The sequence below is a fragment of the Copadichromis virginalis genome, linkage group LG2 (assembly GCF_057382275.1).
Source record: "Copadichromis virginalis isolate Kocher_CV1m ecotype Utaka linkage group LG2, C_Virginalis_male_GT1.1, whole genome shotgun sequence".
In the NCBI taxonomy this organism is placed as follows: domain Eukaryota; kingdom Metazoa; phylum Chordata; class Actinopteri; order Cichliformes; family Cichlidae; genus Copadichromis; species Copadichromis virginalis.
Genome location: NC_140619.1, coordinates 34,175,297 through 34,189,603, shown reverse-complemented (window position 1 = coordinate 34,189,603; position 14,307 = coordinate 34,175,297). Strand labels below are relative to the sequence as shown.

Genomic DNA, 14,307 nt, shown 5'->3' with positions numbered 1-14,307 from the left:
AGCTCCACAGTCCAACATTTCACAGCTTAATGAAAACAGAAATTCTAGACAGTTATTATGTAGAATAGATTTCATGTATATTGTTATAAGTACATATTACTTTGAAATAAACCCATTGACTACTTTGTTAGGAAAGCCTCAACTGCTCATTTTCACAATTATCTAATCAGCCAATCACATAGCAACAACTCAGTGCATTTATGCATGGTAAGGGATGGTCAACATAACCTGCTGAAGTTCACACACTGGTAATTTCTGCTTCAGACTTGCTTAAAATGCCACACCCTATAGAGCATTGTTGCTGACCATATTGACCCATTTGTGACCATAGTATACCCATCTTCTGATCATTGCTTCCAGCAGGATAGCGCGCCGTATCACAAAGATCACATAATCTTAAAATAGTTTCTTGGACATAACAATGAATTCACTGTACTCAAATGGCCTCCACAGTGACTAAACCTCAATCCAATTAAGTATATTTGGGATGTGCTGGAATGGGAGATTTACAACTGTGTGATGCTAGCATGTCAATAAAGCACAAAATCTCAGAAGGATGTGTACGATATCTCGTTGGATTAAGGCAGCTCTGAAAAGAGATCCAATCTGGAACTAGCAAAGTGTAACCAATAAACTTTCCAATAAGTGCGTGTTGATGGATGTAATTGTCCCAAGCTAAGGAGACACGGTGTGGCTTTTTTTTTTTTTGCAACTATTGCTTAAAAAACTTGCAGTGGGGTAACCGTTTGGCTCACTGTGTTGAGCAGACAACCAATATTCTGAAAGGCTACTGCAGGAGCTGGGGTTTGAGTCTGTCTTGGGCCATTTCTGGCCCCCAGCTTCGTGCTGCTGATGTTTCTGCTGTTTTATGTGTGGATGTTCTGTTTTAAACGTATTTGTCTTCATACTCAGTTGTCCGCTGGAGTTTCCCCACATTGTTTCGATTCTGGTTAGAGCCAGTTCAGGCTGTTATGTGAAAGGAGTAGCAAACACCAGTGTATAAAAGCATCACTGATTTTGATTTTTGCATTAAATAGTCCTCATTTCTTAGAACAAGAATGCTCAGTTTGAAAAAAAAAGGTCGTTTTTTTTTTTAATGGTAATGCTTCATGCAGTCAACCAGCTAAATGAATTACTTGTGTAAATTAACATAGAAATCTTGGATTAATATGCCACTGAAACACAGAAGTGTGTTTCAGTGGCATGGGAAGTTACCTACACAGCTGTGTAGGTAACTTCTTTTTCTTCTTTCAGCCACGTTCAGTTTCTACCTTTGGAGGTTGCCTCAGGGCGTCATCTGCCTCCACCTCAAACTATCCCTCTGCATGCACCCATTCACTACATCCATAAACCTCCTCCTAGATCTTTCTCTTTTCTTCCTGCTTGGCACCTCCATCTTTGTCCAGTATATCCACTATTCCTCCTCTGCACATCTCCAAACCATCCCGACCCCTCTTACTTTGTCTCCAGACTTTGTCTGTATGATTAGTGTTAACCAGCAACTACAACATTTATGATCATTGTAATTATGTTTTATTTTATATCAGAGCAAATGTCTTTTTGTTTTGATTATAAAGACATTTGCAAGTGACTTATTTGTGGTGCCTATAAATACTCAAACAAATAAAACCATATATATTTTTTTCAGTCTAACATATTCCCAAGAAATGTTTTTCTCATAATGACAGGGTTTCTTTGCGGCTTTTATGTAAAATTGATTTTCTTCATCATTTTCAACCAGATATTGGCCTTAAATATTCATCTTTAGATCACATTATCATGGTTGTTCTCTGCACATTTTCCTCCTCCTTTATCAGTTGCCTCAGGCTGCTTCTGTTTCGTTTATTTCTCCCTGACCAATTGTATCTCTGTTTTGCTGCTCTGTGCCATTTCCAACGTGAAAATGTGGTTCCTCCTGTCTCACGTCTGTGGGGTTTTGATGGAAGGGACCCAGCATTTCTGCAGTGCCTGTCAAAGAATTTGTTCCAGCAGTCAAACACAGTAAATCACACTCTTGAACTGATCCAGTTAGTTTAAACATGCATGAACATAAATAATAATGTACCTGCAGGGACAGCTCTTTCCTCCCCTTGCTGGTTGTTCTCCTCTGTCCAATTCATTCTGAACTGTAGGCAACAAGGAACTCAGTGACAGGTAAGCATGACCAGGAAGGAAAAATCTGATAATTCAAGTTTAGAGCCCTGTCTGTTTGCAGTCATGGGTCTCTCTTCTCACCCGCTGTGGTTTCACTTGAAACAGCAGCCTCATGTAGCTGAAGATGAAGATGAAACTGAGGAAGATGAAGTTGCTGGAGACGCCCACAATGGCTGATATGATGGGGAAGTAGTACAGCAAGTATCTGGTGAGGCAACAGGTAAATATTATATAAATCTCAGGAAAAAGTGTCCTGAATGTGTAGTGCAGACTAAACAAAGACCAAAACACAAAAAGCAACAGAAAAACGTCTCTTTACAGAAGCATAAACTGGGAATAAATACTAGGGAAATGTAGCACAGGACCTGGGATATGTTAGGGGGAAGTGAACTGAGGCTCTGACAAGGACAATGAGGAAGACAGCAACTACATAGGAAGCAACAACTCAAAGCAACAAACAAGGAACACAAACTCCCAAAATAAGATAACTACATGGGGAAAATGCAGACACATAAATATGAGGGACAACGAAGAGTGAAATGATGAAGCTACTTAGAAACTAGGAACAAAACTAAATACAAGAATACATGAAGTGAATATAAACATCAAACAAACCGGGGATCACAAAGAAGAAATAAATCAATACAACTTCAAAACTTCAAAGGTCCAAGAAACTCTGGGTAACCTGAGCCAGAACCATGACAAAAAGTACTCAAACTGTCTGCCAGAGACACCCCTCAAAGACTTAGCAGTAATGCATCTCAAAGTCTGCATGTCTCTGAGTGTGGTCACTGAGACTGGGCCAAAGTCTACACAGTGTCGGGACCTGGGGTCATTGAGTTTGGCAGCTGATTAACAAAGATGAGGATCACTGCTACCTGAATTCAAGTTTTTCAGAGCCACTTCTGAGAAACGTGTGTCCCTTTCACGTCCACATCATATTTCTATTCTATTTATTGTGGCGTTATTGAGCTGAATGTAAGTTCTGCTTCATTCCTCATAAACCACGAGTGAAAGCAGAGCCACTGGTGCCTTGGCTTATCATTGTTATATCTCTGTCAAGTAACCAACCCATGATTTTGAGGAAGATCTCACAAAATGCCATATTCTGACAGTTGGTCACAGAAAAAAAATAAAAAATTTATATTCCATAAATAATCAAACGTGTATTTAATGAGCCATTCAAAATTTTGCCTTCATACTACAAACATTTTCCTGGAAGAAGCCCTCGAGGTACATATGAATGGATCGAAAACTTCTTTTGGGTAAACTTTTGAGCGTCTTTATTCCCACGCAGTATTTCTGGTCGAAACCAATCGCAGCACATGAAAGCTCTCCTTTTTGCCTACATTTCAGTTCCAGGGTAATCTGGTATGATTCCTTCTGGTCGAAGCAATTTTCTAAAATAGTGACATTTTATCATTTGTGCTCCATATGATTGTTTGGATACATCACAGTCATCAAATAGCTTTAGACTGTGAAGAGAACCCTGCAATCTGAGTACACAGAGGGGCCTGGAGGAGGTTTAAACGTTACAACACGTTCTTCTTTTTTCAAGCAAATGTGTGCATTATGTGTGTAATTCTCACCTTATGCCAGTGAAATGAGCATGAATGTAGAGGTCAGATGAATATATCTGCACCTTGCTGGACATGATCTCGATGACAGCCGTGACTGAGGGAGCATACTGAACAGAGAGGGAAAATAAACTTGTTAATTAGGTGTCAGTTAAATATTGACCTGCTGTTTCCGTATTAACATGTGTTCCCCTGTATCCCTGTCCTGCTTATTGCTCCCTACTCCCTTTTTATCTAACATCTATATATGCAGGACTCACTGGGTTGTCTGTGAAGTCTGAGAAGAGCTCCACCTCCAGCACTTGTTTCTGCTCGGCTGCTCCAGTCAAAAAGGCCGGGAGGAACAGCAGCGTTCCCAGCGTCCTCAGCAGGTCTGAGCGGTATCGCAGTATGCTCTGACCACAACAGCACAGCACAATATCTTTCACTTACAGTGCACATATTATTATCCAGACTCTGGGATGAATTCATTTTGCTCTTTTGTTACAAATGTGCAAGTCGGTGCAAAAGGTCTTTAGTGATGAAATTTAAAGAAAGGATTACAGATTCAGGCTCAGACGCTCATGAGTTTATACTATACCCATGAACCAATAGGCTGTTCATGGTGGTTGTGGATTCACTTACCTGGGTTTTTTGTAAATTAGACACATGCATCTAAAAAGTATGGAGGTGTGTAAACAATTAAAACAAAACTCATATAATTTATTTCTGCTAAATTTTTAAAAAAATGCTTTAGAGTTTGAGTATCGGTGCTGAATCAAACAGTCCATGTCACATATTCATCTTGTATTTCTAAGCTATCATGTCACATCTCTGTCCTGTCATCTCATTAACTTTAGCACTGGGGTGACCTGACACAGTGGAAGACCTGCCATAAGCAGCTCTAATCTGGCTCTGAGCAGGCTGTGTGATTAAAAGGGTTAGCATGCATCAGCACTGTACTCACAAAGCGAGAGCTGGAGGCAGACAGCTGATGTTTTCCCTGGGAAACACACAGCAGTGCAGCAGTGAATCACTGGAGTAGCTGTTAAAAGTACACTATTTGATTGCATGTAGACGCGCTGGTGCTGAGTGAGTATGAGTGCAGCTTACAGAGCGAGCAGAGGAGGCCACTTGCTCTCCATCCTGAGAGAAACAGGTTGTTTTAATCATAAACATCCCCAGCTCCCGATTGGTTGGGGAATCCGGCATCTCCAGCTGCAAAGACATCCGATAGGGCTGGCCGAATGTCAGCGCCTCGATATATATTACAAAAAACATATGAGTATTCTTGGAATGCATATAAATATATACATATATATAATATGAATGAATGTCTATAGGGGAACAATTATGCTTATTTCCAGCCATATATTTTTATTTTTAGAGTCTACTAGTGAGGCTTTGCATGATTCACTGTTTAAAATTAATTTACTGTCTGAAACAAGCCCTTTTTTGTTCCTCCACACTCCGCTCCCCATTAAGGACCACTTTCTTCCTCTAAAGAAAAGCCTAATAAGTCCCCTGCATGGAGTAAACTGATGAACTTACATGTTTTTTATTTCTGATCAGAGAGATGTTGGCCATAGGGTAAGAGCACAAAAACGAAGCTGGAGATTCACAGTCTGTCCTGGAGATTAAAACATGAATAAATGAGAAAGAATGGACCACAAAAACAGAAGCTGGATGGGACTTGACATACACACCTGTAGTAGTAGTTCACAGGTGCAGAAAAAGTCGCCTGGGGCATGTAAGAGTAGTAGAAAGTCCCGTACAGAAATGCAGCGATCCACAGGAGGAGGAAGACAAATGAGAACACAATTGAGAGCTGTACGAGTCTCTGCCGGGCCCGTGACATCGCAACGAATACAGCGTACTGGAGCTTCACCAGCGCCCAACCAATAAGGACTGATGGTTCTGCATCATCTTTTGAGTGCAAGTTGCTTTGTCGCTCCATTAAATCTAAAAACCAAACAAGCAGTGAAGGTTAATAAAACACATCGATAAAGGTTATTTTATGGAAATAAGGACTCATATGGACTCAGCTAAAGCAGGTTAAGATCCACATTTGTGAGTCTGAAAATGTTTCAGTGTTATCTAAGACGTCATCTGCTTCACATTTTCCTGAAATACAGACACACTGAGCATTTGATTCACTCCCAGACCCTCAGTGTGGCTGATGATGTTATGATGTTTCGGCACAAGCCTTCACATTCATGTTACCGAGATCTGCAAAACCGCTGAGTCCAATCACAGTCACATGCAGAGTTCTTTCATATCAGATGACTTCAAACTGTGTCAGCAGTCAACTGCCAGACTGATAATATTCAGCAGTGAATCAAAGTCTGATGGTACTTTTCTGTGTTCATAATGTCATCAGTTTTGATAAGATCTCCAAAACCACTGACTGAAATGCAGCCCAAACCATGATAGAGCCTCCACTGTGATTTACAGATGGCTGTACACACAGTTCTTGTGTAATTTGGCATTCCTCAGCATGTTCCCAATATTTCCCTTCCTTAAGAATGGCTTTTTCTCTCAGATCCACTGTAGTTTTATTTTTTAGGAATGACATTTCTTCTTTTGTCCTCCACTTGTCCAGTTTCCTCAAATTTTTAAGGAGACACTGCACACCATGATGAGATATGGCAGGCTTTTAGCTAACAGCTCTTTGAAAACCCCTTTGTTGTTGCAAAAAAAAAATGTCTATGGAACTGTTATTTTTGACATTTTTATAGATGATAAATATAAATGAGGGGTAGCTCAAGAATTTTACACAACACTGTAAATCATAAAAGAAGAAGGGAGTTGAGACTTTCTCTTCACGTGAATCCTGATAAAGCATTCAAGAAAAAAGTAGGATCCCATACAACATGCCTGCAACAGTTATCTGTCCTGCTGTAAAAACTCACCTCTTGCTTGCGCTGGCTAATTGTGAGCAGTTGGGAAACGTCTTCTTCTTCCCCTGAAGTCCCCTCAGTGGAGGCTTGACACAGATTTTATGCAATATGAGCAAAACTCCCCCAGGAAACTTCTCCTTAGTGGCTCTCGGACTCACATTGGACAGGATTTAGTCCATCCCACACTAAGACAGATGCTGCTGCCAACTGTAGCAGAGTTCTCAGAACTGAGCAAGACTGAAGTAACACTGCGACACACGTCATCAAAATACTCCGAATGTGCGAGACATTTCAAAGTGTACTATGACATGTGAGATTATTTAGTGATGGTGCTTGAAATAATGCCTACAATATCACATATTCAGTGTTTGAATCCATAGCGTAACAAATGCTAACTCATGATCTAATGCTGCATGAGGTCTAATATTCTGAACTGTGTATTGGTTTTATGTCCAGCAGAAACTGATAATCATATCAAACTGTTTGCTGAACTGATCATTTATTGTTGATCTATTTTGTTTTAGCTCGTGGTCCATCGTCCCCAGGGGTTTCTTCCAATTTATCTGTTAGTTCATTTCAACACTGTTTTGTGTTGTCTTGTTTTTGTCTGTTATTTTAATATATATATATGAACAACATGGTTCACGCCTACTGGCTAAAGAAGCTGACTGCACTCCACGAGCGTCTGGCAGCACAAATGAGCCAGCTGCTAGTTAACAGGGGACACCCGGAATGGCTAACCAAAGGTCAGACGGTCCTGATCCCCAAGGACCCCAAGAAGGGACCGGTCCCCTCCAACTACCGACCAATAACCTGCCTCAGTACTACATGGAAGCTCCTGTCAGGCATCATATCGGCTAAGATGAACAGGCACATGGGTCAATACATGAGCGGGACACAGAAAGGAATTGGCAAGAATACCAGAGGTGCAAAACACCAGCTACTGGTAGACAGAACAGTCAGCCGAGACTGCAAGACCAGACTGACCAACCTGTGCACTGCCTGGATTGATTACAAGAAGGCCTATGACTCAATGCCCCACAGCTGGATACTGGAATGCCTAGAATTGTACAAGATCAATGGGACCCTAAGAGCCTTCATCAGGAACTCAATGGGGATGTGGCGTACAACACTAGAGGCCAACTCCAAGCCCATAGCACAAGTTACCATCAAGTGCGGGATCTACCAAGGAGATGCTCTGTCCCCACTGCTGTTCTGCATAGGCCTGAACCCCCTCAGTGAGATCATTAACAAGACTGGCTACGGATACCGACTACGGAACGGAGCAGTTGTCAGCCACCTCCTGTACATGGATGACATCAAGCTGTATGCCAAGAGTGAACGAGACATCGATTCACTGATCCACACTACCAGGCTATACAGCAATGACATTGGAATGTCGTTCGGACTGGAGAAGTGTAGTCGGATGGTAACAAAGAGAGGGAAGGTAGTCAGAACTGAGGGGATTGAACTACCAGAAGGCAACATTGCAGACATAGAGGACAGTTACAAGTACCTGGGGATCCCGCAGGCAAATGGGAACCATGAAGAGGCCGCTAGAAAGGCTGCAACCACCAAGTACCTGCAGAGGGTCAGGCAAGTCCTGAGGAGTCAGCTGAATGGTAAGAACAAGATCCGGGCCATCAACACATACGCCCTGCCCGTGATCAGGTACCCTGCTGGGGTAATAGGCTGGCCAAAGGAGGAGATAGAAGCCACTGACATAAAGACAAGAAAGCTCCTGACCATGCATGGAGGGTTTCACCCCAAGTCCAGCACCCTGAGGCTGTACGCTAAGCGGAAGGAAGGGGGCCGGGGACTGGTGAGTGTCAGCACCACAGTCCAGGATGAGACAACGAACATCCAAGAATACATTGGGAAGATGGCCCCAACTGACCGAGTGCTCAGTGAATACCTCAGGCAGCAGAAACCCAAGAAAGAGGAGGGAGACGAGGAACCATCATGGAAGGACAGGCCCCTGCACGGTATGTACCACCGGCAGATAGAGGAGGTGGCTGATATCCAGAAATCCTACCAGTGGCTGGACAAAGCTGGACTGAAAGACAGCACAGAGGCACTAATCATGGCAGCACAAGAACAAGCTCTGAGTACAAGATCCATAGAGGCTGGGGTCTATCACACCAGGCAAGACCCCAGGTGCAGGCTGTGTAAAGATGCCCCAGAGACAATCCAGCACATAACAGCAGGGTGCAAGATGCTAGCAGGCAAGGCATACATGGAACGCCATAACCAAGTGGCCGGCATAGTGTACAGGAACATCTGTGCCGAGTATAACCTAGAAGTCCCGAGGTCAAAATGGGAGATGCCCCCAAGGGTGGTGGAGAATGACCGAGCTAAGATCCTGTGGGACTTCCAGATACAGACGGACAAAATGGTGGTGGCTAACCAACCGGACATAGTGGTGGTAGACAAACAGAAGAAGACGGCCGTAGTGATCGATGTAGCGGTTCCGAATGACAGCAATATCAGGAAGAAGGAACACGAGAAGCTGGAGAAATACCAAGGGCTCAGAGAAGAGCTCGAGAGGATGTGGAGGGTGAAGGTAACGGTGGTCCCCGTGGTAATCGGAGCACTAGGTGCGGTGACTCCCAAGCTAGGCGAGTGGCTCCAGCAGATCCCGGGAACAACATCGGAGATCTCTGTCCAGAAGAGCGCAGTCCTGGGAACAGCTAAGATACTGCGCAGGACCCTCAAGCTCCCAGGCCTCTGGTAGAGGACCCGAGCTTGAAGGATAAACCGCCCGCAGGGGCGTGCTGGGTTTTTTTTATATATATATATATATATATATATATATATATATATATATATATATATATATATATAAATGAAATGAAACACTGAGATCTCTTACTTAAGTAAGAGTAAGTACTTGTTATGTGCTACTTATGTGCTACTCAAAATGTATTTATTTATGTTAATAATTATGTAATAATTACTTTATTATGTTATATATGATATTATGCAGACATATAATATATGTATATATACGTACATAATAAAATACAAAGACTTATATTAAATGAAACCTGGGAATGAACGTGTTTTAAAAAAAATAAATAAACCTTTAAAATCGAAGCAATTGAGTTGGCCGCTAATTTCACTTCAAATAGAAATCAAAATTACAAAGACAGGTGTTTAACCCCCCACCAAATAAATAAATAAATAAAAAGGATACGGCTAACTATCTCACATCTAGAGGTGCGAGTGTGAGTCACAGTTCAAGGGCGAAAACATCGAGCTTCACCGGGAGGAGGCGCTATTCTGGGGCTGAGCAGAAAAAAACCGCCAAAATATCTTCTGGCGTAGAAGAAGAAGGTTTTGTCCAATCACAAGCTGTGTTTGTTGTTTACCGGAAAAGATCCAGTTTAACGTTTCACGTTTGGAAAACTGCAGAAAGGTAAGGGTGGAGATATATGTCTTTTAAATAAATGTAAGACTTTTATTGCATGTTGTATGTTATTTAATAGGAATTATTTTTTTCTCTGGGATTCTTTGGAAAACATACATGTGCTCACTTTGAGTATGTCGTATTCTGTGTATGAAAAATGGAGATCAACAAATAACCATTCTTATCGAAAGCCAGAAAAAAAAATATTGTTTTAAAGTAAGTATTACTTTTGGCTGCTCTCAGATACTCAGGCAGACTGAAAGCTGTCCACCAAAAAGTTTCATCCTGTGCTGTGATGCATGGATTACATAGCTGAAGGTCTGACAGACAGTTATGGTTGACAGGCAATCAGACAGGTAGGCTGGCAGAACAACAGAAAAAGCTGTAAACAGGTGGAGTAACATTAAAGTCACCATGAGTTCTGAATCAACTGCAGATGATTCATTGTTTGTTTTATTTTTGAGTACACTAGTGTGCTGGACATAAGAGCTAAAAAAAAAAAAACCCTACTATTGTGAACCTTGTATTGTGACATCTGCAGTTGAAAAATTATTTTAATTGCAGAAAAACACTCAGATTAAAGGCTGAACTTTGTGGCTCAGTTTGTCTCACATACAATTTTTTTCCCCTTTTTTTGTAGTCTGTGACTGTGTTTGATAAAAGAGACTGAGGTTAAATTAAAAACTAAAAATGTACTTTCTTTTTTCTTCTGTCTCCTGGCTGCAGGATGTCCTGTAATTCCAGTGTTATTCGACTTTGTACATCATCAGTGGGACAGGCACCGCAAGCTCCAGTCCACCTCATGCCATGTGAGATTGAACACAATGGGCCAGCACAGGTCAACCAATACTTCACTGCTACCACCAAAGATCAGAAACAAGGTAAACACAAAATCTTTTGATATCTGCTAATATGGATGAATCCACAGTGGACAGATAAAAATGTAGAGATAAAAGATCACTAAATGTGTAAATAAAGCAAACAGCTGCCAGTATCCTGGTTTTAAACTATTTTTACTGCTTTTTTAATAACTGCTGTTTCTGATATGATTAATTTGTTTTGGGGGTAAAAGTGGAATGGTTTTTAAGAATTCTTGGGAATTTTTAGTTAAAGTGAGTTGCTATTTAACACTTAAGTAAGTAATAAAAATGTAGCTTTATTGTCCTTTTTGAGACAGAAAACACTAACAAAGCGCAAAAACCAGCATATGCTAAAGCAAAGTGGACACATATGAACACTACCCGAATGTCTGTCTGAACAGATGAGTTTTAAGCTTCATTATAATGGATGCCACAGAGTAAAGGGTGTGTGTAGAAAGTGGTAAACTATTCCCTAGTTCTGGAGGTTTGGAAGTCACTATCATATTTAGTTTTCAAATGGGTTTTCAGAATCACAAGAAGACCCCTACCTAAGGACTTGAGAACACAAGTGGAGTAGTTTGACAAAATATGTGGGGACCTCAACCTGTAAGGTCATAAAAGTGAGACCCAAGATTTTAAACAATTCAAAAACTTTAAAAGTGGGATGTTATGCGAAGACTTATGAGAGTGAGTTAAAGCCTTACAGAATCAGTTTAGACAGACTGGAGGCGACAAGTAGGTGCTTTAGGAAAGAAAACTGCGCATTACACAGCACACATCAAGAATCCTCAATGCTTTGTTTTGTTTTTTCCTTTCACATTGCAGATAAGTCAGTGTCATTCAGGGGACGTGGGTTAAAGGGGCAGGAGATCAGCTGTCCGCAGGGCTACACGGGGCTGGTACTGAAAGAGATCAACAAACCCGGCTCAGACCAGGAGGTAAATACCACTGGAGTTGTGGGTCCAAGAACTATTTCATAAAATCAGATGCGTAGATGAGGTTTTTGTAACTTGTGTTTATGTGTGTTTTCAGGACAGGACAGTGAAAGTATCTTCTGTATTTGACAAAATGACCTACTGGAACCTGGAAACACCTCCTAATTCAGACGATACTATTGTGATGGCAATGGATTGGCCTGATTTGGCTGAGGCAGTGAGTTGTTTTTTCCCCCTCTTGGATCCATTAATCCAAGATCAAACCAAACTTTGTCTCCTAGTAATTAATATTTAATACATTTAACATAAATAATGTGTGTTTTTTTGGTGAAATATGACCCAAACAATCTTGGGATACCCTTGGCTGTATTTTGGAGCAGGTTCATATACTATTCAGTCACCTTTAATCACATCCTACAAAAAATTAAGCATGTAATACCAGTTGTTGCTTGAAGCTGCTGTTCTGAGTTAATTACCAGTTATTTCCTGGATCTATATTACATTTCCATCTGTGGCTATTCAGTACATGTTCACCGGGTTTCATAAATATAACGTTTTCTTGTAAACTCAAATTACACTGCACTGAAAACCTCAGTTGAGGCTCATTCTCTTTGGTGGAGGAACTGTGTTTAATTCAACTGATGAAAATGCAAAAGACACAGACAGAAATATTTTCAGATATTTGCAGGTTTGTCCTGATATTTTGTCTCTTCACAGATCCACGCTCCAGTAGATGACTGAAGAGGCCGCCTGATGTCTCCTCAGCATTTTACATATGAAATGCGCCGCTTGCTGGTTATTCATGATAACTGGTGGAAAGGCTTAAGAAATATTTTCAGTAAGTGTTGCTGTTGCAGAGCAATAAGTTACACAACCTTTGTATATATCTTTAATGACATGTTTTTTTTCTAGTGAACAAAAAATAAATAAATAAAAGTCACTGACCAAAGTGTGCAATGTTTTATTCACTGAAAAAACTACCATGTTCATGTGGCACGTTCTACTCAACACTGTTTATTCACAAGGGCACATTTAGATTCTGTAGACTGGCTACTATAAAACCCTCTAATATGTATTAACTGCAATTATGATATGATAACGGTATGGTAATAACGACACACAGCAGCTGTCATACAAATACACTTAAGGTGGTGCAGAATGAAAGAGTGTTTAACATTAACTTAAAGTTTAAACAGAAGGCAGAAAACTGCATGTGTTCAAGTGTGTCGATACTGTGGTGGTTCTCAGTCATGGTAGTTTCAAGTGCTTGAAAACTATTCATTGCAAATGCGTAAATGACCCTCAGGTCCACCTCCAAGGATACAGTCCCCACTAAGACTCTAAGACAGCTGATGAAGCCGCTTGGATGAGAGGCAAGAAGAACATAAAGAAGTCCAGCTGCCTTCTTTTCAAGCACTTGAGACGATATGCTGTTCTGTCAAATTACAGAAGTAAAACTGGTATGAGATTAATCAACCTGTTAGCTAATCAAGAAATGTTGGCCAGGAGCGTTCAGGGTTTTGTCTCCTTGACAACATTTGATTGTATCTAATGAACAATGTCAAACAAAGTCTGAAATGTGTGGTGATAAGACACAGACGTTACGACCGGACATGCACAGAGCTGGGAGCATAACTTGCAGTAAACTACAATGTAAAATCCAATCCTGTGCAGGTCACTGGAAATAAAAAAGTTAATTTAACACCTTTATCCATTTCCATTATTTTCAGATGCAACTTCAGTATTTCTGGATCAGTTACTTTATGTTCCTCATTTGACACTTACTGCATTGGAGATAAAGAGGAAGGAAATGAAAACGAGAAAGAAACAAGGCAGGTATTGACAAAGTGACTTCAAAACAGTTCGAGCTCACATTTGGGGGTTTAAAATGGCACAAAAATCAACTTTCTGGCACTGAAAGAGCAGTCATACAAATTTAACAAATAAAAAAATAAAACCTTTGTGTTTGTTTTGAGTTAATAAAGCATAAGTGGTATAGTATGTCACATGACTAATATTTTTAGACATCTTTTTCATCTCTGATAATTTTAACAAACATACGTCTTTGATGCAACAATGATGAAGGTATTTAAAATTACAAACTTGGGTGCGAGGTGTCACTTAATATTACAAAGAGTACACAATAGTACAGCTATCAAATCTGTTCCAGGGCTCCAGTAGACAACAGTGAACATTAAACAGATTAGATTTGTGAATAAAAGAAGTACCAATATGTGTGGGTAAGATTGGGATCAAATTTCCAGAAAGGAAAGTTGGGGTATCTGTGGAGCGTTTTTAAAGTGAGAGATATAAAAGTCAGCCAGTGGCAGGGGTGGGAAATTTTCTCTCAGCCACTCAAACATTTAACCAGCCACGATTTTTATTTTTTGTGTGTAACATTTGCAATGTGGCGTTATATTTACTCCAGAAATATAACGCCACATTGCAAATGTTACTGATCGATTTTTCCTCCCTCTTCTAGATCCCCCTTTT

At 40.7% G+C, this 14,307-nt stretch overlaps 2 protein-coding genes across 2 annotated transcripts; one reads left to right on the top strand and one right to left on the bottom strand.

Annotated features, from left to right (window-relative positions):
* Positions 1 to 1,144: 1,144 nt before the first annotated feature.
* On the bottom strand, positions 1,145 to 7,158 carry LOC146717827 (seipin-like). Its single transcript, XM_085431496.1, has 10 exons — positions 6,623 to 7,158; positions 5,417 to 5,672; positions 5,262 to 5,340; positions 4,824 to 4,967; positions 4,678 to 4,713; positions 3,992 to 4,126; positions 3,744 to 3,841; positions 2,236 to 2,359; positions 2,066 to 2,126; positions 1,145 to 1,968 (listed from the first exon to the last, which is right to left on the bottom strand). The coding sequence occupies exons 2-10, from the start codon at positions 5,665 to 5,667 to the stop codon at positions 1,823 to 1,825; spliced, it is 1,074 nt and encodes a 357-aa protein (XP_085287622.1). The 5' UTR covers positions 5,668 to 5,672; positions 6,623 to 7,158; the 3' UTR covers positions 1,145 to 1,822.
* A 2,790-nt stretch (positions 7,159 to 9,948) lies between these two features.
* rnaseh2c (ribonuclease H2, subunit C) lies at positions 9,949 to 12,766 on the top strand. Its single transcript, XM_085431485.1, has 5 exons — positions 9,949 to 10,028; positions 10,746 to 10,900; positions 11,705 to 11,817; positions 11,912 to 12,031; positions 12,532 to 12,766. Exons 2-5 carry the CDS (start codon positions 10,747 to 10,749, stop codon positions 12,553 to 12,555), a joined length of 411 nt encoding a protein of 136 aa, XP_085287611.1. The 5' UTR covers positions 9,949 to 10,028; position 10,746; the 3' UTR covers positions 12,556 to 12,766.
* Positions 12,767 to 14,307: the final 1,541 nt, after the last annotated feature.

Coding starts and splice junctions, on each gene's coding strand:
- LOC146717827 (XM_085431496.1), bottom strand. CDS start 5,667: ATGGAGCGACAAAGCAACTTGCACTCAAAAGATGATGCAGAACCATCA. Junction 4,714..4,823: donor TGGCCTCCTCTGCTCGCTCT/GTAAGCTGCACT, acceptor TGTGTTTCCCAG/GGAAAACATCAGCTGTCTGC. Junction 3,842..3,991: donor CAGACTTCACAGACAACCCA/GTGAGTCCTGCA, acceptor CTCTCTGTTCAG/TATGCTCCCTCAGTCACGGC.
- rnaseh2c (XM_085431485.1), top strand. CDS start 10,747: ATGTCCTGTAATTCCAGTGTTATTCGACTTTGTACATCATCAGTGGGA. Junction 10,901..11,704: donor CACCAAAGATCAGAAACAAG/GTAAACACAAAA, acceptor TTCACATTGCAG/ATAAGTCAGTGTCATTCAGG. Junction 11,818..11,911: donor AACCCGGCTCAGACCAGGAG/GTAAATACCACT, acceptor GTGTGTTTTCAG/GACAGGACAGTGAAAGTATC.